Raw genomic sequence first — 18,106 nt, 5'->3', positions numbered from 1 at the left:
TGTCCAAATGAGCAAACAGAGAGACAGATGCTGAACTTTATGGGCACTGCCAGGCAGCTTACAGGCAGCCAGCTTGGGCCTTAAGCAGGGGACAAAGGGGCACATACCCTGGGTTCACAGCCCTTAGCCAGTGGCTGACATCCTGGTATGACGCCCACCCTCCATGGCAACCCTGGCCCCTGGCAGCAGGGAGAGGAGCCAGGGCTCCCTGTCCATCAGAGCCCTCCACCCTCTGCGCGGCACACGAAATCCTGAATATGCTGCTCTGTTGTCTCTGCATCTCGCATGCATGCGTTCAAACCTAACTCCTCTCACCTTGTCTAGGTTCCCACTCTTGCCTGCCCCCACTCACCCAGCTCCCTCCTTCTCTTAATCATCTAAGTTGATCTTTCCCTCCGGACCAGCCTCTGTCAGAGAGTGAGGGCTGCAGACCATCTTCTGCACATTCACTTGCCAAAAACAGACATTCTTGGGCCTCACCCAGACCTACAAAATCAGCATCTCTGAGGCTGGGGCCCAGGACTCTGCATATTTAACTAGTGCCCAGGTCACACGGATGCACAGTGGAGTTTAAGAACCACTGCCGTGGAGGAAGAGAGGCACGCTTGGCATCGCTCTCTGGCCCCGCAGGACCTTTCTTTGCACGCTCCCTTTCCTGTTAATAACTGTCTGAAAGAATGAATTAATTGGTTTCCTTATTGCCAAATTACACTAATATAACTGAGCTCTGCCATCTCATTTCCCAATTGCATTCTCCTTGGACTTACTTGAGAGGTTTCTATCCATATATTAGAGTACAGCAGAAAACACACACACACACACCTGAGACCTAACAATTACGGAGAAGTCATCACATGCCAGGCATTTGCCACATGCTTCATACACGTTAAGGCTCAGAGCAGCCCTGTGAGGTCGTGACTCTCGTGCCTCTAGAGCAGATGAGGAAGAAAGGACAAGTTTATCAGCAATTCACCTTACATGGGCAGCGCCGGAATCTAAACCCTGGTCCATGCAGCTGTGACCACTTGCTCTCACTCACTTCATTATCCTGACTTCTGAAAGAGCTGGTTTCAACTCCAGTAGCTCTCACCCCAGGCTGTGCATCAGAATGCCCTGCAGAGCCCTGAGCAATACAGGTGCCGAAGCCTCACCCCAGGCCTATATCTGGAAGGGAGATGTCTGGACGTGTGTTCTGTTTTGACAGCTCCACGTGGTCCCGGCAAAGAATGACTGGCCACGCGCCCAGGTCACGCGGCTTGCTCAAGTAGGTCTAGAGAGAAAACTCAAGTTTCTCGACTCCCACAGCAGTGCTCTTTCAGCTTCCCTACACTGCTCACATGCTAGGGTGCTGCCAGCGGTCGAAATGGATTTTCTCTAGCCCCTCAGGGAGCATCTGGACGCACACACACGCACGCATGCCTGTGCACTCACGTGCACGTATGCACACTCCCACAAACATCTTAGCATCAGACTCATCTCTCAGTCATGGGACGGCTTCCCTGTTCCCATCAGGACCCAGTCTGGACTTGAGGGGGACTGGGGATGTCCCTCCTCCAGGTGACTTGGATGGGGTTAAATGAGACAAGTCTAGGGGAGCTGGGGAAGGAACAGAAAGCCCCCCTGGACTCTCTCCACCACCTTCCTCCCTCCTGTGGACTCCAGAGCAAGGTGACCAAGTCCTCTTCCTCCACCTGCAGTGGCCCATGCCTGACTGGGCCAGGCATGTGCTCAGGGATGGGCGGTTTCTATGGTGACCGTGTAAGCAGCTTTTCAGTAGCCCTGATTTACACAGAACAAAACAAAAAAACTCCCACCTCTAAAAGCATTAGACAATAATTTCACCAAACAGCCTGATCCAGGGGCTCAATTAATCTGCTCTGCTCCTATCAATGGGCTTTCTGCAAATCAGTACCCAGCCGCAGCATGACTGAAAGAAACGCCTCAGCAGGGAGACAGATTACATTTGCATGGCACCTGCCCATTCACAGGGCTTCCCTAGGTGGGGATGGAGACCCCAGCATGGCCACTGGAGCGAGCCGCTCCCCTTGGTTCTCTGGGGCGCACTCCTTCACGGAGCTATGCTAGAATCATGCAATGCAATTTCCTATTGCAATTCAAGGAGAACTGGAAGGAGACTTCCAAACAGCAAAGGATCCTGGGAGTTGGGCTCTATTTAGACGGGGGGGGGGGGGGGAAGGGCTGTCCTCCCTTTGCTGAAAGGGCTGGAAAGGATTTCACCGCTGGCTGTGAGAAGGGCTGGGATGGAACTGCCTCCAGGTCCTGAAAGATGCCATCTCGGCCAGCCTAGAGCACACCAGCAGAGAGGAGAGCTGAGGTCCATTGATCCTGAATTCCCAGGCCAAAGACAAGATCTCCCTTCCTTCTGCAGTTACCAGGCAGATTACAGCCTCCCATCACGCTGACCAAGCATTAGCCACAAAGCCCAGTGCACAGGTGAGTAAGACAGAGCAATGTAAGAAATGAAGCGGCCACAGATTCTAGAAGTCTCTTTTATGGTACCCTCTTCTAGCATTGCCCTGTCCATCCCTCCCATCCCTAATCAGAGGGTAGGGTTATTAGAGGCAATGGGGCCTGTGCCTCCAGACAGAAGATGCAACTGAGTATTTATAGGAAGGTCTCCCTTAAGTACTTCTGAAGGGGTGAGGACATAACTGTTCTTCTGCTCCTTAAACTTTAATTTGCCTATGAAATATCTTGAGGTCTGGTTAAAATGCAAATTCTGATTCAGAAGGTCTGGGGCTAGGCCTGAGGTTCTGCATTTCTACCAAGCCTCCAGGGGATGCTATTACTGCTGGTCCATAGACCATACTTTTATTAACGAGGGTTAAAGCACAAAAAGTAGCCGGAACAAAGAAAGGAAAGAAGGAGGGAGGGAGAGAGGAAGGAGGGAAGGGGGAAGGAGGGGTGGGGGAGGGGAGAAAAGAAAGAAGGAAAACTGAAGACAAAAAGGAACCAGTGTACGCTGGCAAATCCAATTCTCACCTCTCTCTTCTACTGTGGATCCAGCTCTCAACTTGGACCAAGTAAGAGTCTGCTCACAGGGTAAGAATTCCCCAACCTGATCACAAGTATTACCATTTCCCAGACAACCTAACTCATCTACAGCTTTGCGTTAAGACGCTGATCTTTGCGCTAAGACACTCATCCACCCTTTGCAGTAAGAGCCCCTACAAAAGACACAAAACTGTCAAAGGGAGGACATTTGGACCCATTAGCATCTTAAGGGACACACTGTAGATTTCTTAGTAGCATCTGGAGAAATAGTGTAAGTAAGAGTCCTTGACTTCGAGTCAGACCTAGATGCTAATTCCAGACCTGCCTGGAATCCTGTACAAGTCCCTACTGTTTATTCACTAAATATTTAGTAAGCACCTACTATGTGCTAGACACTGTTCTAAGTGCAGGGGATACAGCTGTGAACAAGAGAGGCAAAGCCCTGGTTCTCATGGAGCTGAAAGTCTAATAGAGGAAGACACAAGATAATAAATACACATGTCTAGAGTAGACTGCTCTGGTTCTGGAGAAAAATAAAGCAGGGCAAGGAGATATAAAAGGATGGATTGCTATTTTATGTAGGGTTGTCAGAAAAAGCGCCTTTGATAAAGGGGCATCTGAGCAGAGACTGAGGGTAAGACAATGGGCAGCGTCAATATCTGGGGAAGACATTCCAGGCAGAAAGAACAAGTGCAAAGGCCCTGAGGCTCGGCTTCATCATCTCCAAAATAAAGAGGTAAGGAAACAGGATCTTTGTGATACAGTTCTAAGGTTCCAGAGTCTGCCAGCCAGGAGCAGGAGAGGCTTTGGAGGTTGGGGGAAATGACCTGTGCTGTGTGAAAAGGCCAGGGTGGTGAAACCTATAGGCCACCTTGACAGCCCCCTCCTTTTTTACAGTCTTATACACCTCTCATTCCAACTCTGTTTCGAGGAGCAAATCACCCAGTTGTTTTTAAGAAACAAAAATAATCTGTCCTCTTAAGGGAGAGATATTTTAAAACCACTGAATGGATTTTTCCTTCCCAGCTTTTTTTTTTTTTATTGATACATCTCTTCTCCTTCCAGTTCTAAAATAAGCACCCTGTCTGCCCATACACTAATCCAAAGGCAACACAGTGCAGATGGCGTGGGCCTGGGGAGAGCCAGGCGGAGGTTGCTTGGAAGGCACCAGACCCGGAGAAAAGACACCAAGACAGCCTGACCAGCCTGGCCTCGCCCATGGCCTGCTTCCTCTGAATCCAGGTGACGAGACGTTCTTAAAAACAGCAGTGGAATGTGGTGAGAGTTGGCATTTGCAAATGACAAATTTCTGACCGAATTCCAGTTCTTTGGAATGGAAAACCAGCAGTTTCCTGTTACAAAATGTACCAACAGTTCATGTCTAATACATGGGTGTGGGCAATGCATATACTTCACATCTAAATTTGGCTAAAAATATACCAAAGCCGGCATATTTTTAGCCAGGTAAACATTTCTAGGGACTAGGTCAAATTTATATTGGTTCTGCTCTGCAATCCAGAGAAGAAATGATTCCAAATGAGTGAGAAGCAGGGACCCAAGGGGAAAACCACAGAGTTCCCCCAGGCAAATTGGGAGTCACTGACTCTTACTGACCACCTCCCGTTTGGGAGTGCTTCCCAGGACTAAATAGTTTGTCCTTTCCCACTAGAGAGGCAGCACCTTTTTTTTTTTTTTTTTTTTGCGGTACGCAGGCCTCCCACTGTTGTGGCCTCTCCCGCCACAGAGCACAGGCTCCAGACGCGCAGGCTCAGCGGCCATGGCTCACGGGCCCAGCCGCTCCGCGGCATGTGGGATCTTCCCGGACCAGGGCACGAACCCGTGTCCCCCGCATCGGCAGGCGGACTCTCAACCACTGCGCCACCAGGGAAGCCCGAGGCAGCACCTTTTAAAGAACAGAGCCCCAGGCTACTTTAGGAAGGCAAGTCTTAGTTGGGTTTTACTACCTCTCCCGCTAAAGAACCTTAAACAAGTTGTTTTCCATCTCTGTGCCCTCATCGTTCTTCCCCACCCTCAACTAGATTTGGGAGTAGTTAGGAGCAGCACAGAGGGAGGACAGTTTCAGGCCTGGTTCCTCCATTTATAGGTGGGTGACCTTGCGCAAGTTGCTTATGGTCTACCTGCCTTGGTTCACCTGTAAAATGGAGAGAATAACAAAAGTGCTTACCTCAGAGGTTATTGCTTTTATGATGATTAAATGGTAAATCCATATAAAATGCTTAGAAGAACATCCAGCACATAGTAAGTGCTCAGTAAATAAGTGATCTTATCTACCCCATGCCAGGCATTTGTATATACACTATTGCTTTGATTTGCATGACCCACTGAAATGCTACCCTTTCCCTCAAGCAGCGGAGGTTTGGTAGGACTGACTTGTCCAAGCTGCAGTTCAACAACCATTTATTGAGGGCCTACAGTGTCCCAGGCCCTACACCAGCACTGGGGAAGTTAGATGCCCAGTAAATAAATGGGGAGCTAGGAGCTTAACCTAGGTCTCTCTGACTTCCGGCCTGGGGGTGGGGCTCTAAGGTGTTTGGTAGAAAAAGCACAGATAGTGAAATCAGAGAGTTCCGTTACTGACTCCGTGTGATCTCGGTCAAGTTACTGACCTCCTTTGCACCTCATACATGAAACTGATGAAATGCCACCAGCCTTATCACATAGTGGTAAAGCTTAAATGAGACGATGTATGGACAGTGGCCCATGGGAGGTGTTGAATGGTGGTCTGTTGCCACAATTATACGATCCACAAAGAGGGCCTGGTTTTCTGATCCACTGAGCCAAATGCAAAAGCTTTCAAATATGAAAGAATTAGGAGAACAGACTTGTGGTTGCCAAGCAGGACAGGGTTAGGGGAGGGATGGAGTGGGAGTTTGGGATTAGCAGATGCAAATGATTATATACAGAATGGATAAACAACAAGGTCCTACTGTATAGCACAAGAAACTATATTCAGTATCTTGTGATAAACCATAATGGAAAAGAATATGAAAAAGAATGTATATATATGTATAACTGAATCACTTTGCTCCACAGCAGAAATTAACACAACATTGTAAATCAACTATACTTCAATGAATTTTTTTGAAAAACAATACTTAACTACTTAGTAGATGGAGGGGGAAAGGACATAGCTTAGAGCCGGTTCTAATTCTTTAAAACATCAGGCACTTCAGAGCAGAACATCTGATTGCCATGAGTGAGGTGGAAAGAACACTGGGCCAGGAGTCAGGGGGCCTGGATCCCAGTTTTTGCTCTGCCCTCAAAGCTGGGTGACCATGGGCAAGTCACACCCCCCTCTGGGCTATGTTTCCCCACCTGCACAATGGAACTTTGGGAATAGATGGCCTCCAAGGTCTACACTGTCTCAGACATCCCAAATTATCTAGTCCATAGAGGCACAGATCACTAAGCAGACATCCAAGGAAGCCTGATTCTTCTAAATCTGTTTTTGTCACCCAAATGGTACTTTCCCCTCCAGGGCTTGCCTTCCTCTGTCCAGAGACAGTTAACAAGCAAAGTTCACACACTGGAAGGTCTGACAGCTCCAGGATGCTCGTGGCCCACATTTTTTGACGTCAACGTGCGTCACTCTCAGGTCTGAAAAGAATCAACGCAAACCAGTGTGAAATGGGGACTGTCTGCAGAGCTGCAGCAGGAGGACAGGAAAGAGGTCCTGCCAGCTGTCAGGCACATGGCCCTGCCCAGCCCACCAGCACTGACCTGGGGAACAGCAGCCACAGCAACGAGAGGAGACCATGCCCAGATTGCAGCAAGATGTGAGCAAAAGCGAACGGGGCTCCTCGTTCTGTAAATGCAGAGCCTCTGGCAAGAGGCTGGGACAGGCACAGGAGGCCCTGACAAGGAGGAGACAGTGAGGGGGCCAAGGCCAGGGAAATGGGGAGCAGGCTCCAAGGAGAAGAGGGTCTGGAGGTTTGGTTTTCTAAAGCAGCACCCCAGTATGGGATTCAGGCCTCTTCCAACTCCTGGCAGAAGAAGGCAGTGGTTAAGAGCACAGACTCTGGACTCAGAAACACCAGGTTGGAATCCTGCCACTGTTCACACCAGCTGTGTGACCTGTAAAAGTTCCATGACCCTTCTCAGGCCTCTGCCCACTGACTCCTCACTTTTCTCCTTACTGATAAGACAAGATGAACAACATGGGTTCAGAAAGTTAGTGCGAGGATTAAGTGAGTTTTCGTATGGAAATGGCACATAAGTGGTTGCTGAAATCATTATTCCTGGAAGGCTTGTCCTATCCTCTTTTCTCAACCTACTAAAATCCTTCAGAACCCTTCTCAGGTCCCCCTTCCAAAGTTATTGGTGGGGGTGGGGATGGAATCTGCCAAAGCCCTCCGAAGCCCATCCAACCCTTCCCGTCTGCTGTACCGCCATGATCACAGCTGGACAGACCTTCTTCCAGTGGAGCAGCCAGCCAGTCTGGATGCTGTAAACAGCCTTGTGTAAAGAATCTGCCTTTTCCTCCTACCCAACCAGGTGAGTTTTCCCAAGACCTGGCGTTGGAAAGCTTTGACACTGGCCTCGCTTGGCCACCCACCATCATGGGATCATCTCAGCTCACATGTCAAGAGGGAGTTCTGCAGAAGCCACATGGCTTAGCTGCAGCTTCAGGAACACAGCTGGTGCTCAATACCCACTCAATCCTGTTTTTCAACTCTTTCTTTTATCTTCGCCCTCCCATCCTTCTTTTCTTCTGCAAATAGGAACTAAGAACCTACTATATGTTGATGCTGTACCAGCAGAGATCATGAGAGACACATCCCTGAACTCACAGAAGCCACGGTCCAGCTAAATAAGCAACCATAGTCCAAGCGATGGGGGCTCAGAGCAGGCTATGGGAGAACACAGGACAGATACTGCATCCAGACTGTGGTGGTGGCACAGGGCTTCCTGGACGAGGCGGCACTAAGCCTGAACTTGAATGGGTGAAGGATGGGACAGGTTTAGCCAGGCAAAGGAGTTCTAAGTAGTGAGGAGAGAAGGAGCTTAAAGCAGACAAAGGAGCTTGCTTCCACTCATACTCCTCGTCTGCTTCATGCCCAGATGAGTAAAATTCAACCAGGTATTTTCATATTTTAAAAAAGTTCCTCATTAAAAAAAAATCTCTTTTATACTTTCAACCTTGGAAACATCTTAGATTTTTAAAAGGGATTATCAAATCAACCTGGATCTTATGATTTCCATGAAATTTCAGCAACCCTTCTCATAAAAGAAGAGGAATTAAGCCAAGATTCTCACACTACACCAGAGATAGGAGATAAGGAGTCCAGATCCTAAACCCAGTGAAACAAACTTGGCCAGGCTATTTACTGTGAGTACACACACACACTCACACACACACACTCCTACTTGACACACACTCCTACCTCATATATGTTCTCATGGATACACCACAGATGTCAAGGGGATCGCTAATGTATACTCTTTAGCCAAGCCTTTGTTTTGCTTCCCAACGTTTTATTTTGAAAAAGTTCAAACGCAGAAAAGTTGAAAGACTTGCACATATATCTTCACCTAGATTCACCAGTTGTTAACATTTTACAACATTTGCTTTCTCCTTCTATCTACAGCTATGCTCACCTTTTTTTTTTTTTCCTAAAACATTTGGGAGTTAGTTGCTGACATCAAGATACTTCACCTCTAAATATATCAGCATGTATCTCCCAAGAAAATGGACATTTTCTTACATTATCCCCAAACCACTAACATCAATGGAGTAATACTATCTAACATACAATCTGTATTCAAATATCTCCCATTGTCTCCAAAACGACCTTTCTAGCATTTATGGTTTTGCTTGTCAAGGTTCTCTCATTGGATTTGGTTGTCATAGCTCTTTAGTCTCCTTCTCTAGAATAGTTCTCCAACTACCTTTTAAATTTTTTTGTTTCTCATGACATTATCGGTTTTGAAGATCCCAGGCCTGTTGTCTTAAAGATGACCCATAATCTGAATTTATCTGATTGTTTCTGCATGCCAACAAATGATCAAATTCCCCATTTTTCCCTTCCTCTGTCCAGAGCCAGCCCTGCCAGTTACATAGTGATAACACCTTAGTGGACCTTGTGGCATCAGAACACTTAGAATTTTACAAATCCCAGAGAGTTTAACTGATACGATGAAGCAGCCAATGTTTATTTAACATTGAATGAATATATTCAGTATTTCTAAACTCTGGGGCAGAGGGGAGGAGCCAGATGTCATATATACCACACCAAAGGAAATTTTCCAGCAATTTACTTTGATCCCGTATTAACAATGCTTTTTCAGATATTTTTTAAAAAGTGCTTTCACACTTGCTATTTAAGAACCTTGACTTTGAGGTCAAACAGATAAGGGTTCAAATCCTGAGTCTGCCACTTAACCAGCTGTGCTAGTTGGAAAAGTAGCTTAACCTCTCTTACCCTTGGTTTCCTTAAAGGGTATTTATGGTGTAAGATGTTTAAACCACAGTCTCATTCATAATAATTACCTCTATTAAGCTTTACAACAACTCTTCAAAAACAGTAGAGCAAGTATCATCCTACTTATTTTATAGATTAGGCAACTGAAGCTCAAAAGACAATGTAACTTATTGAAGGTCATGCAGTAAAGCATCTAAAGAGACGAAATTAGAACCAAAGTTGCTGATTCCCAGAGCTGTCATTTCTATTCTCTTCAGGAAGTAGCTTCTACGTAATGGGATGTTGGGAGGATTAAATGAAATGATGCATGCCTGGCGCTATGCATTATGCTGGTAAGAGGCTATGCTCCGTCAGTGTCAGTGCCCATTATTATAACTATTTTTCCTGTGTCACACTCTCCTAACTGATTTTGTTCAAAGGCTCCAAAAGAACTTTATAATCATCTTGACCAAGCCCCCTTTCCTACCCTATCTTCTCTTCCACCAAGACAGGGGAGGTTGGAACAAACCAAAATTCACTAAAGGTATTAAGGTTTCACTTAGAAGGAGAGAGAAAATATCCTGAGGCTGTGGGGCTACTGTTTGCAAAACACAAAAGAGGGTCTGTTTTCCTTGGGAAATGGAGCACTAAGTCGTGAGTCATTCTTTAGGTTCTGCGTGGGCGACTTGGGGTTCCTGCGAAAACTTCTGTGTCACTCACTAGTGTCTTGTGTGGACTGAAGCACAAAAGCCTGACCCAGTTTTGTTCCCCAAATCACATGAACCATTCTGCCCAAGACATTCTAGGAACACATTGTCCATCTCCTTGAACAATGTGACCAAGAGACAGAGTCACCATTGAAAGTGGCCCCGTGGCTATCAGTAAAACACCACTGGGCAGCTGGCCATGCCTTGGGGCACCTTAATGGCCAAGCTGATCACAAGGTTCAGCTCCCACCACAATCGTGCCAGCAGTAAGGGAAGAGGGCTTTCCTTCTGCCTTCAGAACAATAAGAAACCATTCAGAAGCCCAATGAATGGGACTGTTCCATTCTTGGTCCTGGGCAGTGCTGTCAGATTGGCCAGCTCCACTCAATCACCTTGACAGTGCCAGCTCAGACTGGGTGTACAAAGGAGGTTCCCATTAAGTTTGGTTTGCAGCAGATCCCTCAGCTTGGTTAGTGCTATAGAGATGGCATGTTTGGGACCAAAATGTGGAGGTTTCATTTCACAACTCTGGATATGACTACATTAATTTACTCTTGACTCTGACCCTCATTCATCTAACCAAAGCCCCGCTATGCCCTCTGCTTTCACAGTGCAAGCCACCTGTCCTCCATGTAATCAACCGTGCACTTCAGAGGCAGAGAGGTAGGGTAGAAAGAACACAGGCTTGGAATGAGGCAGATCTGGTTTCCAAACTTGGCTCTGACCTTGGGTAATAAAAATAGGCAATATCACATATTCCTTGCTTATTGCATGCCAGGCTCTGTGCTCAGCAACTTACCTGTATTATCTCACTGAATCTTCACAGACAACCTATAAGCATCATCGTTTCTGCTTTATAGATGAAGACACATTTAGAGATGTTAACTAACTTGCCCAAAGCCTGGATTTGAACCCAGGTCTGTCTCTCAGTTAAGTGTAATCTACCATTTAAAACTGTCTCCAAGTGATAACTTCCCCTGGTCTCAGCTTCCTCATATGAAATGCATGGGCCACTTTACATTTTACCCAGTTTCTTGTGCTTCACATTAAATTTCATATACATATAAAATTTATATATACATAAAATCATTTATATATATATATGTGAAATCACTGCAGTCTACTACTGCCTGGCACATAGCAGATGCCCCATAACTACTCCCTTCCCTGTTGATGAGACTGATTCTAAGAAATAAGAGTCTCTGACCTTAAGCCAAAATCTCACTGGGTGGTTCGGCTTTTTCAGACTGGCTTCAGGAGCTTCACTAAGGCCTAATTAAAGCACCTCTCTCAAGGCCACATCTCTTATGTCTTATAAGTAAATAAAATGGGACACCAAGACTTGGTGCTTCAGTCTTGGTCACAGAGGAAGGGAGTATGAGAAGTGGGAAGCAAATCTAGCTATTCTGAAAGCTGGAAATTGGGCTGTAATTCCCCCAGCCTGGCCTTTGATGTGTGTGTGCTTACATGTGCTCATTACTTTAAGCTGTTCCATGTGTATATATTTGTATATGTGTGTGTATATATGTATATATACACATATCCAGAAGTAGATGTATTTATACACACATATATACACACGTAATGATACCCTAAATTAGCCACCAGTCCCACCCTTAAAGTGTCTTCAGAAAATTAACCCACGGAATAAGCAATAATACGTGAACTATAAACATTCTTGCATGTTGGCAGATAATCATGCTACACATTCCCCCTCCAAGAACCGAGGAAGAGAAGAAAGGGAATAACACAATAGCAGAAAAATGCACTAATCAAATCCATAATCAACTTTGATGATGGAGCAAGGATTCTAATCAAAACACAATGGGGCAAAGTTGCAACAGGTTGCAAGCTTGGAGCTGCGCTCTCTTCCCAGGGGCCTCGCCTGCGCTTTCTTTTTAAACATCTAAAACACCCACAGAGGATTTCAATCACTTCTAATTACTTTTTTAAAGAAATGAGTTGCAAGTTGAACCCCAGGCTCCTAAAAACAGGAAATATCAAAATATTATATATATAATTTTTTTCCCCTGCAACTGCTTCTTAAAAATAGGCTAACCTCTCCTCAAATAGCTCACAAGCATTCCTTATCTGAAGGTCAGCCGGACAGAGTTTCTGAACTAACACAGAGCAGATCTCTAAAACAATTCTTTGCACATGGTCATAATTTATACGCCATGTTAACAGAGCAGATGCTATAAATGTTCATTCTTGGGGGAAGGCCCAGGTATCCCAACACCAGGAGGGGAATTCGGGAGGGATGTGTGGCTGCAGAGCAGTTCCTCTCTCTGCGGGTCGAGTCCCTGCTGTAGGGAGAGATTCAACGTGAGGGGTTTGGCAAGTCGACAGTGGGGCTGCACCTAAAAGCTAGCTGCTGGTTGCGTCAGGTCTTTTCACACTTGATGGCGATGGACAGCAGGCTTGGGGGAGAACAGGCTGTCACTGGCTAAAGAGAGTCGCTGCCCAATAAAAGCCACGAGACCCATGTCCTTTCCCCATCACTACCATGTTGGATATTCTGAACCCTAAGCTAATAATAATAATCACTGTCATTTCCCAAGGGGCTGTTATGAAACAGGTCTTTTATGGACACCATCCTTCCACCTTCTCATAACTACCCTGCATGCTCAGGATGACTACGGACCACGAAGGCAGCACGCAAATCCAATCCCTCAACTGCAAGAAGCCTTTGTTCTTTGCTCATGATTACCTTTCAAAAGGAAGATACCAGATACGAAGCAATCACCTGTTAGGTGAAGGTGCGGCTTCCCGGTGGCGACACCCACTCCTGCTCTGCACCGCTGCGTGGCCCTGCTTCTCCTCCTTCCCTGGCATGCTCATCTCACCCCCTCTCCTCCCCAGCCAGCCATTCCTGCCCATCTCTGGAGCCCGCCATCTCCTGCCTCCTCCGTGAGGCCCTCAGGACTTCTCCAGCCATGGTGGCCTTTTCCTTCCTTTCAGCCCCAAGCATACCTCTCAGCCCTCTTCGTGTTGTGCTTGATGCCCTGGGTACATCAGTCATGCCTCCCAACTGGACTATAAGATCTCCAAGGCCCAGGCCGTGTCTTATCCCCCTGTACCTCCGCCAGAGGATCCAGGAGGATGGCAGCTGTGAAGAGGGGAAGACCCCCAGCCTGGAAGCCAGACCAACCTGAGTTGGGCCCCCCACTCGCCACTCTGGAGCAGGATGACCTAGAGCAAGTTATTCTACCTTTTGCTAAGTCCTGCGTACTCTTCCAGCTCAATGGCTAGAGCAGTGCTCTTAGAAATCAGGGCCTGCGAGTAACTGGAAAGTCCCTATGACTCTCTCTCTATAGCATGCTGGTTTAGGACATGGAGTCCAGAGCCAGACTGTCCGAGTCCTAATTCTACTTCTGCTGCTCAAGGGGTTACTAACCCGGTCCTTGCCTCAGCTTCCTCATGTGTAAAATGAGAATAATAACACTTGTCTCACTGGATTGTTGTAAGAATCAAATGAGGTCTTTTAGAACAATTCCTGGCACATAGGAAGTGCTATGTGATGACTCGCCATTATTATATTATTGTCGTTAAAGAAGATGTTACAGGAAATTACTGTCATAGAAAATGCTATATATGCTTTAAGTGTTACTGTGGGAATGAAATGAGATCGTATGTAAAGAGCCTGGCACATCAGGCACTTCCCTCATCTTCCCACCATGGCTGGTACTGGATTAGGCATGTGACAGATGCTCTGTAAATCCTCGCGGACTGAATGATACCTTCTCAAGGGCTTGACAGAATAAGCTATGCCTTTTCTCACTGAGAGGCTATCAGATCTACGTTCAACAATGCCCCATCTCTTGGTTTAGCAATACGAATAGCTCATTTTATTGAGTGTTTCCTAGTTGCCTGACACTAGGCTTTACACATGTTACTTATATATGTCTATACACATGTCTAAATGATGTATGTATATGTGTATATATCAACATATGTATATATGACACTTTACATATGTTCTTTTTCTTAATCCTCATAATTTGTGTGGTTGTTTAATGCCCATTTTTACAGATGGGAACAGTGAGGCCCAGAGAGGTTAATGGACTAGGTCACCAGCTAGTACATGGTGGAGACAGGATACCAGGGATATCCACCTGACTTTAAAGCCTGTGCTACTGACCACTGCACAACCCAGCCTTCTCCCCAAACCCCCCTGAATAAAAGGGGAGTCAGATGCCATTTGCCATTTAACTCATCATCTCCTGAGTATCTTCTAGTGATAAATACCAGGTTTTGAGTCCAGGACTACCAGATGTGTCAAGTCTGACACAGTCCTCGAGCCGTATGGAGAGGCTTTCCTGGATGGTGAATGGACACCGTGTCAGGCAAAGGGGGAGAAAGCCTTGTCCAAAGACGGGAAAACCCCTTTTGCCAATGTCACTTGGATGCCAGGGTGAGGCAGTGAGACAAAGGATCTGTACCTGCCACAGAGAAGAGCCGCCAGGAAGCTCGGCCATGAATAAAGAAAGGGCAGGCTGGTAAAAACCAGGAGAGCCCACTGGGAAGTGGCCAATTTCCTCAGCAATCCATCCAAACCATCCATATGGTCAGTACACAAGGTCCCACTGAGGGTGAGGCAGGTGGCGTGGGGGCAGCCAGGGGACTGTGGTCCAAGGGCGAGGGAGAGAAGAAAAGCCTCGAGGGAACTGGACCACACCAGCTCCTCCGGCAGCAGCTGGAGATCATTTTTTCAGGAAGAAGAGGGATGAATCACCTTTCCAGAGCCTGCCCATGGCAAGTCCACCGACAGTGTTTGTTAAATGAAGGGTCAAATGGGCAACGGTAGAACAGCTGCCTGGGTAGCAACGATCCCAGTGTCCACTTTCCCCCCTCATTCTTTGGGTCCTCCTCATCAGGCTGGAGGCTGTGTGTCACATCCCGGAGTCACTGCTCCGGCCTCCTGCATACCACCCACCACACCTCATCAGCCCCGTCTCCAAGGATGGAGGGGAAACCCTCACAAGGGTGCACCCCCAAGCTCATTCCCATTTCAGAGCCCATGTACAAACCTGTGCTGAAGGCAGAAAAAGAGCGCAGAGCACAAAACCCCGGCAGAGACAGGCCCTGGGAGCACTGGGGGAAATCTTTCTCCCACACACCATCACTCAAACCTGTCAGCTTCCAAACATGTTTAGCAAGTGCAGCAGCAAGGGGCATGCTTATCAGCCTGGCGTGGGAGCTTAATCTGCTTTGAGGGCCTTCTCCAACCCAGAGTTCCAAAAGTCTGCTTACAATTAGCTTCCAGCTCCAGTTCCTCCATCAGAAAGGCTAGGAATGTGTTGAGTTCTAGCCTCTGATCAGAGAAATCTCCAGGAGAAGGTGGAGACGGTGTCAGCAGAGAATAAGTGTCAAAAAGGTCAGCTGGTCTGTTGCCACTTCCCTGACACCAGCCCCAAACTACCTCCCCCACTGGCTTCCCGCCTCTCTTGACCGGGACAGTCACATCCGTCAGGTCTGCCTGTCCCCAAAAGTCCCTGCTGACTAACTGCCAAGAAAATACAGCACGCCCCTACTCCCTCCTACCAGAAGAGGAAAAAAGAAAAAAAAAAAAAGCAGCAGAAAGGGCAGGAGGCCAGGAGAACCTGATTGGCCCTTGCTGATTTCCTTAAAAGAGATTGCATGGCTAGGGCCCGTCACCCAGCCGAACTGGGTGATGCGGGCTCTGTCTGGAAAGGTAGAAGTCATCAATTCTTTTCATGTCATCCCCCCACCCCAGCCCCAGTCACCCGGGCTACCAGCACCAGGATCTGCTACCCAGGAAGGAGGGGCTTAGCTTCGGGCCGCCATTCTGAGGCAGGCACCCCCGCCCACCGCAACAGCTAGCCGAGACGCTAGGAGTCTCCAGCTGCCTGCCTCCGCCGGTGCACCGAGCACTTCTACTGCGGTCCCAGCACCATGCCTGGAATCCTGTCAACCCAAAGGATGGGGCAGGGGCATCTTCACGACGAGGCGAGCAGGTACACTGCCACCCCCAGACCCCTTTCCCTGGATCTTTCAGCCAGGCCAGAGGGCGTGGAGCCCAACGAAGCCTCGGACTATTCCTTGGCAGGGACAGAATCTCTGCAGAACCGACACACAGACAGACAGACGCTGCAGCAGTCACTGCCTTCTTGGGACCAAGATCTCAACATGCAGAACCTGACATTTCCAGTGCGGCACAGTTTTGAGAACACCCTGACCGTGCCCGCCAGAAGGAAGCCGCAGACGTAACCGCACCCCGGTCTCACAGAGCTCCTTAAGGCAAACCTCGGTCACCCGGCCACACCCACTGGCCAGCCCACTCTCCGCGCGCATCCCCCAATCTGCCGGCCTAAGTGGGACGGTTCCCTTCTCAGCCCACAGGGTAGCCCTGTCCCCTATCCGGCCATGCCAACCCCCCCCCCCCACCAAGCATTCACCCTTCTCCCAGAACAGTGCCCCGGCACACAGCACCTCTCACCTGGGTATCGAACCCGTTTTCCACCGAGCCGCTCATCCGCAGCGGGAGCCCCTCCCCCGCCGGCTCCTGCAGCCCCTGCGATTTCAGGGGGATCTGGCTAGGGTAGGCGGTCTTGCTCACCTCCACCTTGCTTCCTAACTTGAGGTAGCAGGGCTGGGGGCCCGCCCGGGCTGGGGGCACGTGCAGGATGGGCGCGGCGCTGTGCACGGGTTTGGGCAGTCCCGACTTCATTTTGGAGGCGACCAGGATGGCCGGCATCTTCTCCCGGGGCTTCGGCTTTCCCAGCACGTCCCTGGCAGCGGCGGCGGAGGCGACCGCTAAAGGCAGCGCGGGCAGCAGAGCAGGCGCCGGGCTTCGGCCCGAGAGGCGCCCACCACTAGCCGAGGGAAAGAAAAAAATATCCCCGGGTCGGGGATCTCGGAGCAATCCGGCGAGCTCGCCTTGGTCGCGGCGCTCAGCTGGTCCCACCTGGACGGATGCTGCAGCCGGGTTTCACGCCCCTCCTGGGCGGCCTGTTCAAGGGCTCCGGGTGCTTAGGAGCTGTTGCCTCCTGCGATTCTCCTCCTGGGAACTCGAGGCTTGGACGCCCATATTAACTTGTCACTGCATCTCCGAAGTAAGGAGGCCCCTTTGGAAGAGAAGCGGCGGGGACCCACGCCTCCCGCTCAGGGAGGCTGCGGGTGTGAGCGGGCGAGCTAAGGAGCGAGCAGCTGGGGAAAGGAAAGAACGATAGGGGGGAGAGGGAGGGCGCACGGAGCCCAAGACGTCTTCACCGACAGGCAGCTGCCGCCCTGATTGCGAGCACCGCAGTGTCACCCGCTACGCAGAGGCGCGGCGAGAGCCCCCGAAAGGTCTCTCTACGCGTGACAGTCACCACAGCTCAGAAGCCCGCCGGACAGATAGCACCTCGACGCCTGCGGGTCTGCACATGCTCCGTGCGTTATAGCGCAGCAAGGCTGTGGCCGTGGGGCGCGGGCACCGGGACGCGCGGCTGGCGGGCTGGGCAGGGCAGTGCAGCGCTCGCGAGCGGCCGCCGCGCTTCCCGGGAAGGCTGCGCTGGCTGCGGGGCTCCGCGCAGGGTAGGACAGGCTGCTACCCGCGCTGCTGCGGCGCGCGCTGACAGCCCGGGCCGCCCCGGCGCGCCGATTGGTCCGTGGCGGGCCAATCTGCAGCCGCGGCTCTCACTGCAAAGGGGGGCGTGGCCTCAACTCCCGGGCCGCCGCCGAAAGTCTGGGGCCGCGCTTGGCCGCAAGTACAAAGCCAGCTGGTGGCCGCTCTGCAGCGCTGCTCGGGCTTCGCGCTCCCCCGCGGGCTGACACCCCCGCGTCCCTGAAACCTTTTGAAAAATGCCCTTTCGAACGCAAGCGCCCGCCTCGGGGCCCCGCGGGGAAGGCTCCGGGGAAGTTCGTTTCCTTTTTCAAATTGTTCTGGTCACCTTAACGGTCTGAGGCTTCCGGAGTCGCGCCTGCAGCCCCGCGGCCCCCCATCTGGTCTGGGCAGGG

General features: G+C 49.5%; 1 protein-coding gene across 3 annotated transcripts in view; it reads right to left on the bottom strand.

Annotated features, from left to right (window-relative positions):
- Positions 1-17,554, bottom strand: part of NAV2 (neuron navigator 2) — a 396,738-nt gene extending 379,184 nt beyond the window's left edge. For 2 of the 3 annotated variants that reach the window (XM_029208228.1, XM_029208230.1), the window contains exon 1: positions 16,605-17,554. In XM_029208228.1, coding sequence (XP_029064061.1) covers positions 16,605-16,862 — 258 coding nt within the window. In that variant the 5' untranslated portion in view covers positions 16,863-17,554. The remainder of the gene's footprint in view (positions 1-16,604) is intronic. The other variant, XM_029208231.1, reaches the window with a different exon arrangement.
- Positions 17,555-18,106: the final 552 nt, after the last annotated feature.

This window comes from Monodon monoceros, unplaced genomic scaffold (assembly GCF_005190385.1).
Source record: "Monodon monoceros isolate NGI ecotype Baffin Bay Population unplaced genomic scaffold, NGI_Narwhal_1 Super_Scaffold_7, whole genome shotgun sequence".
Classification (NCBI taxonomy): domain Eukaryota; kingdom Metazoa; phylum Chordata; class Mammalia; order Artiodactyla; family Monodontidae; genus Monodon; species Monodon monoceros.
The sequence above is the reverse complement of the archived record's forward strand: the minus strand, read 5'-3'. Positions and strand labels throughout refer to the sequence as shown.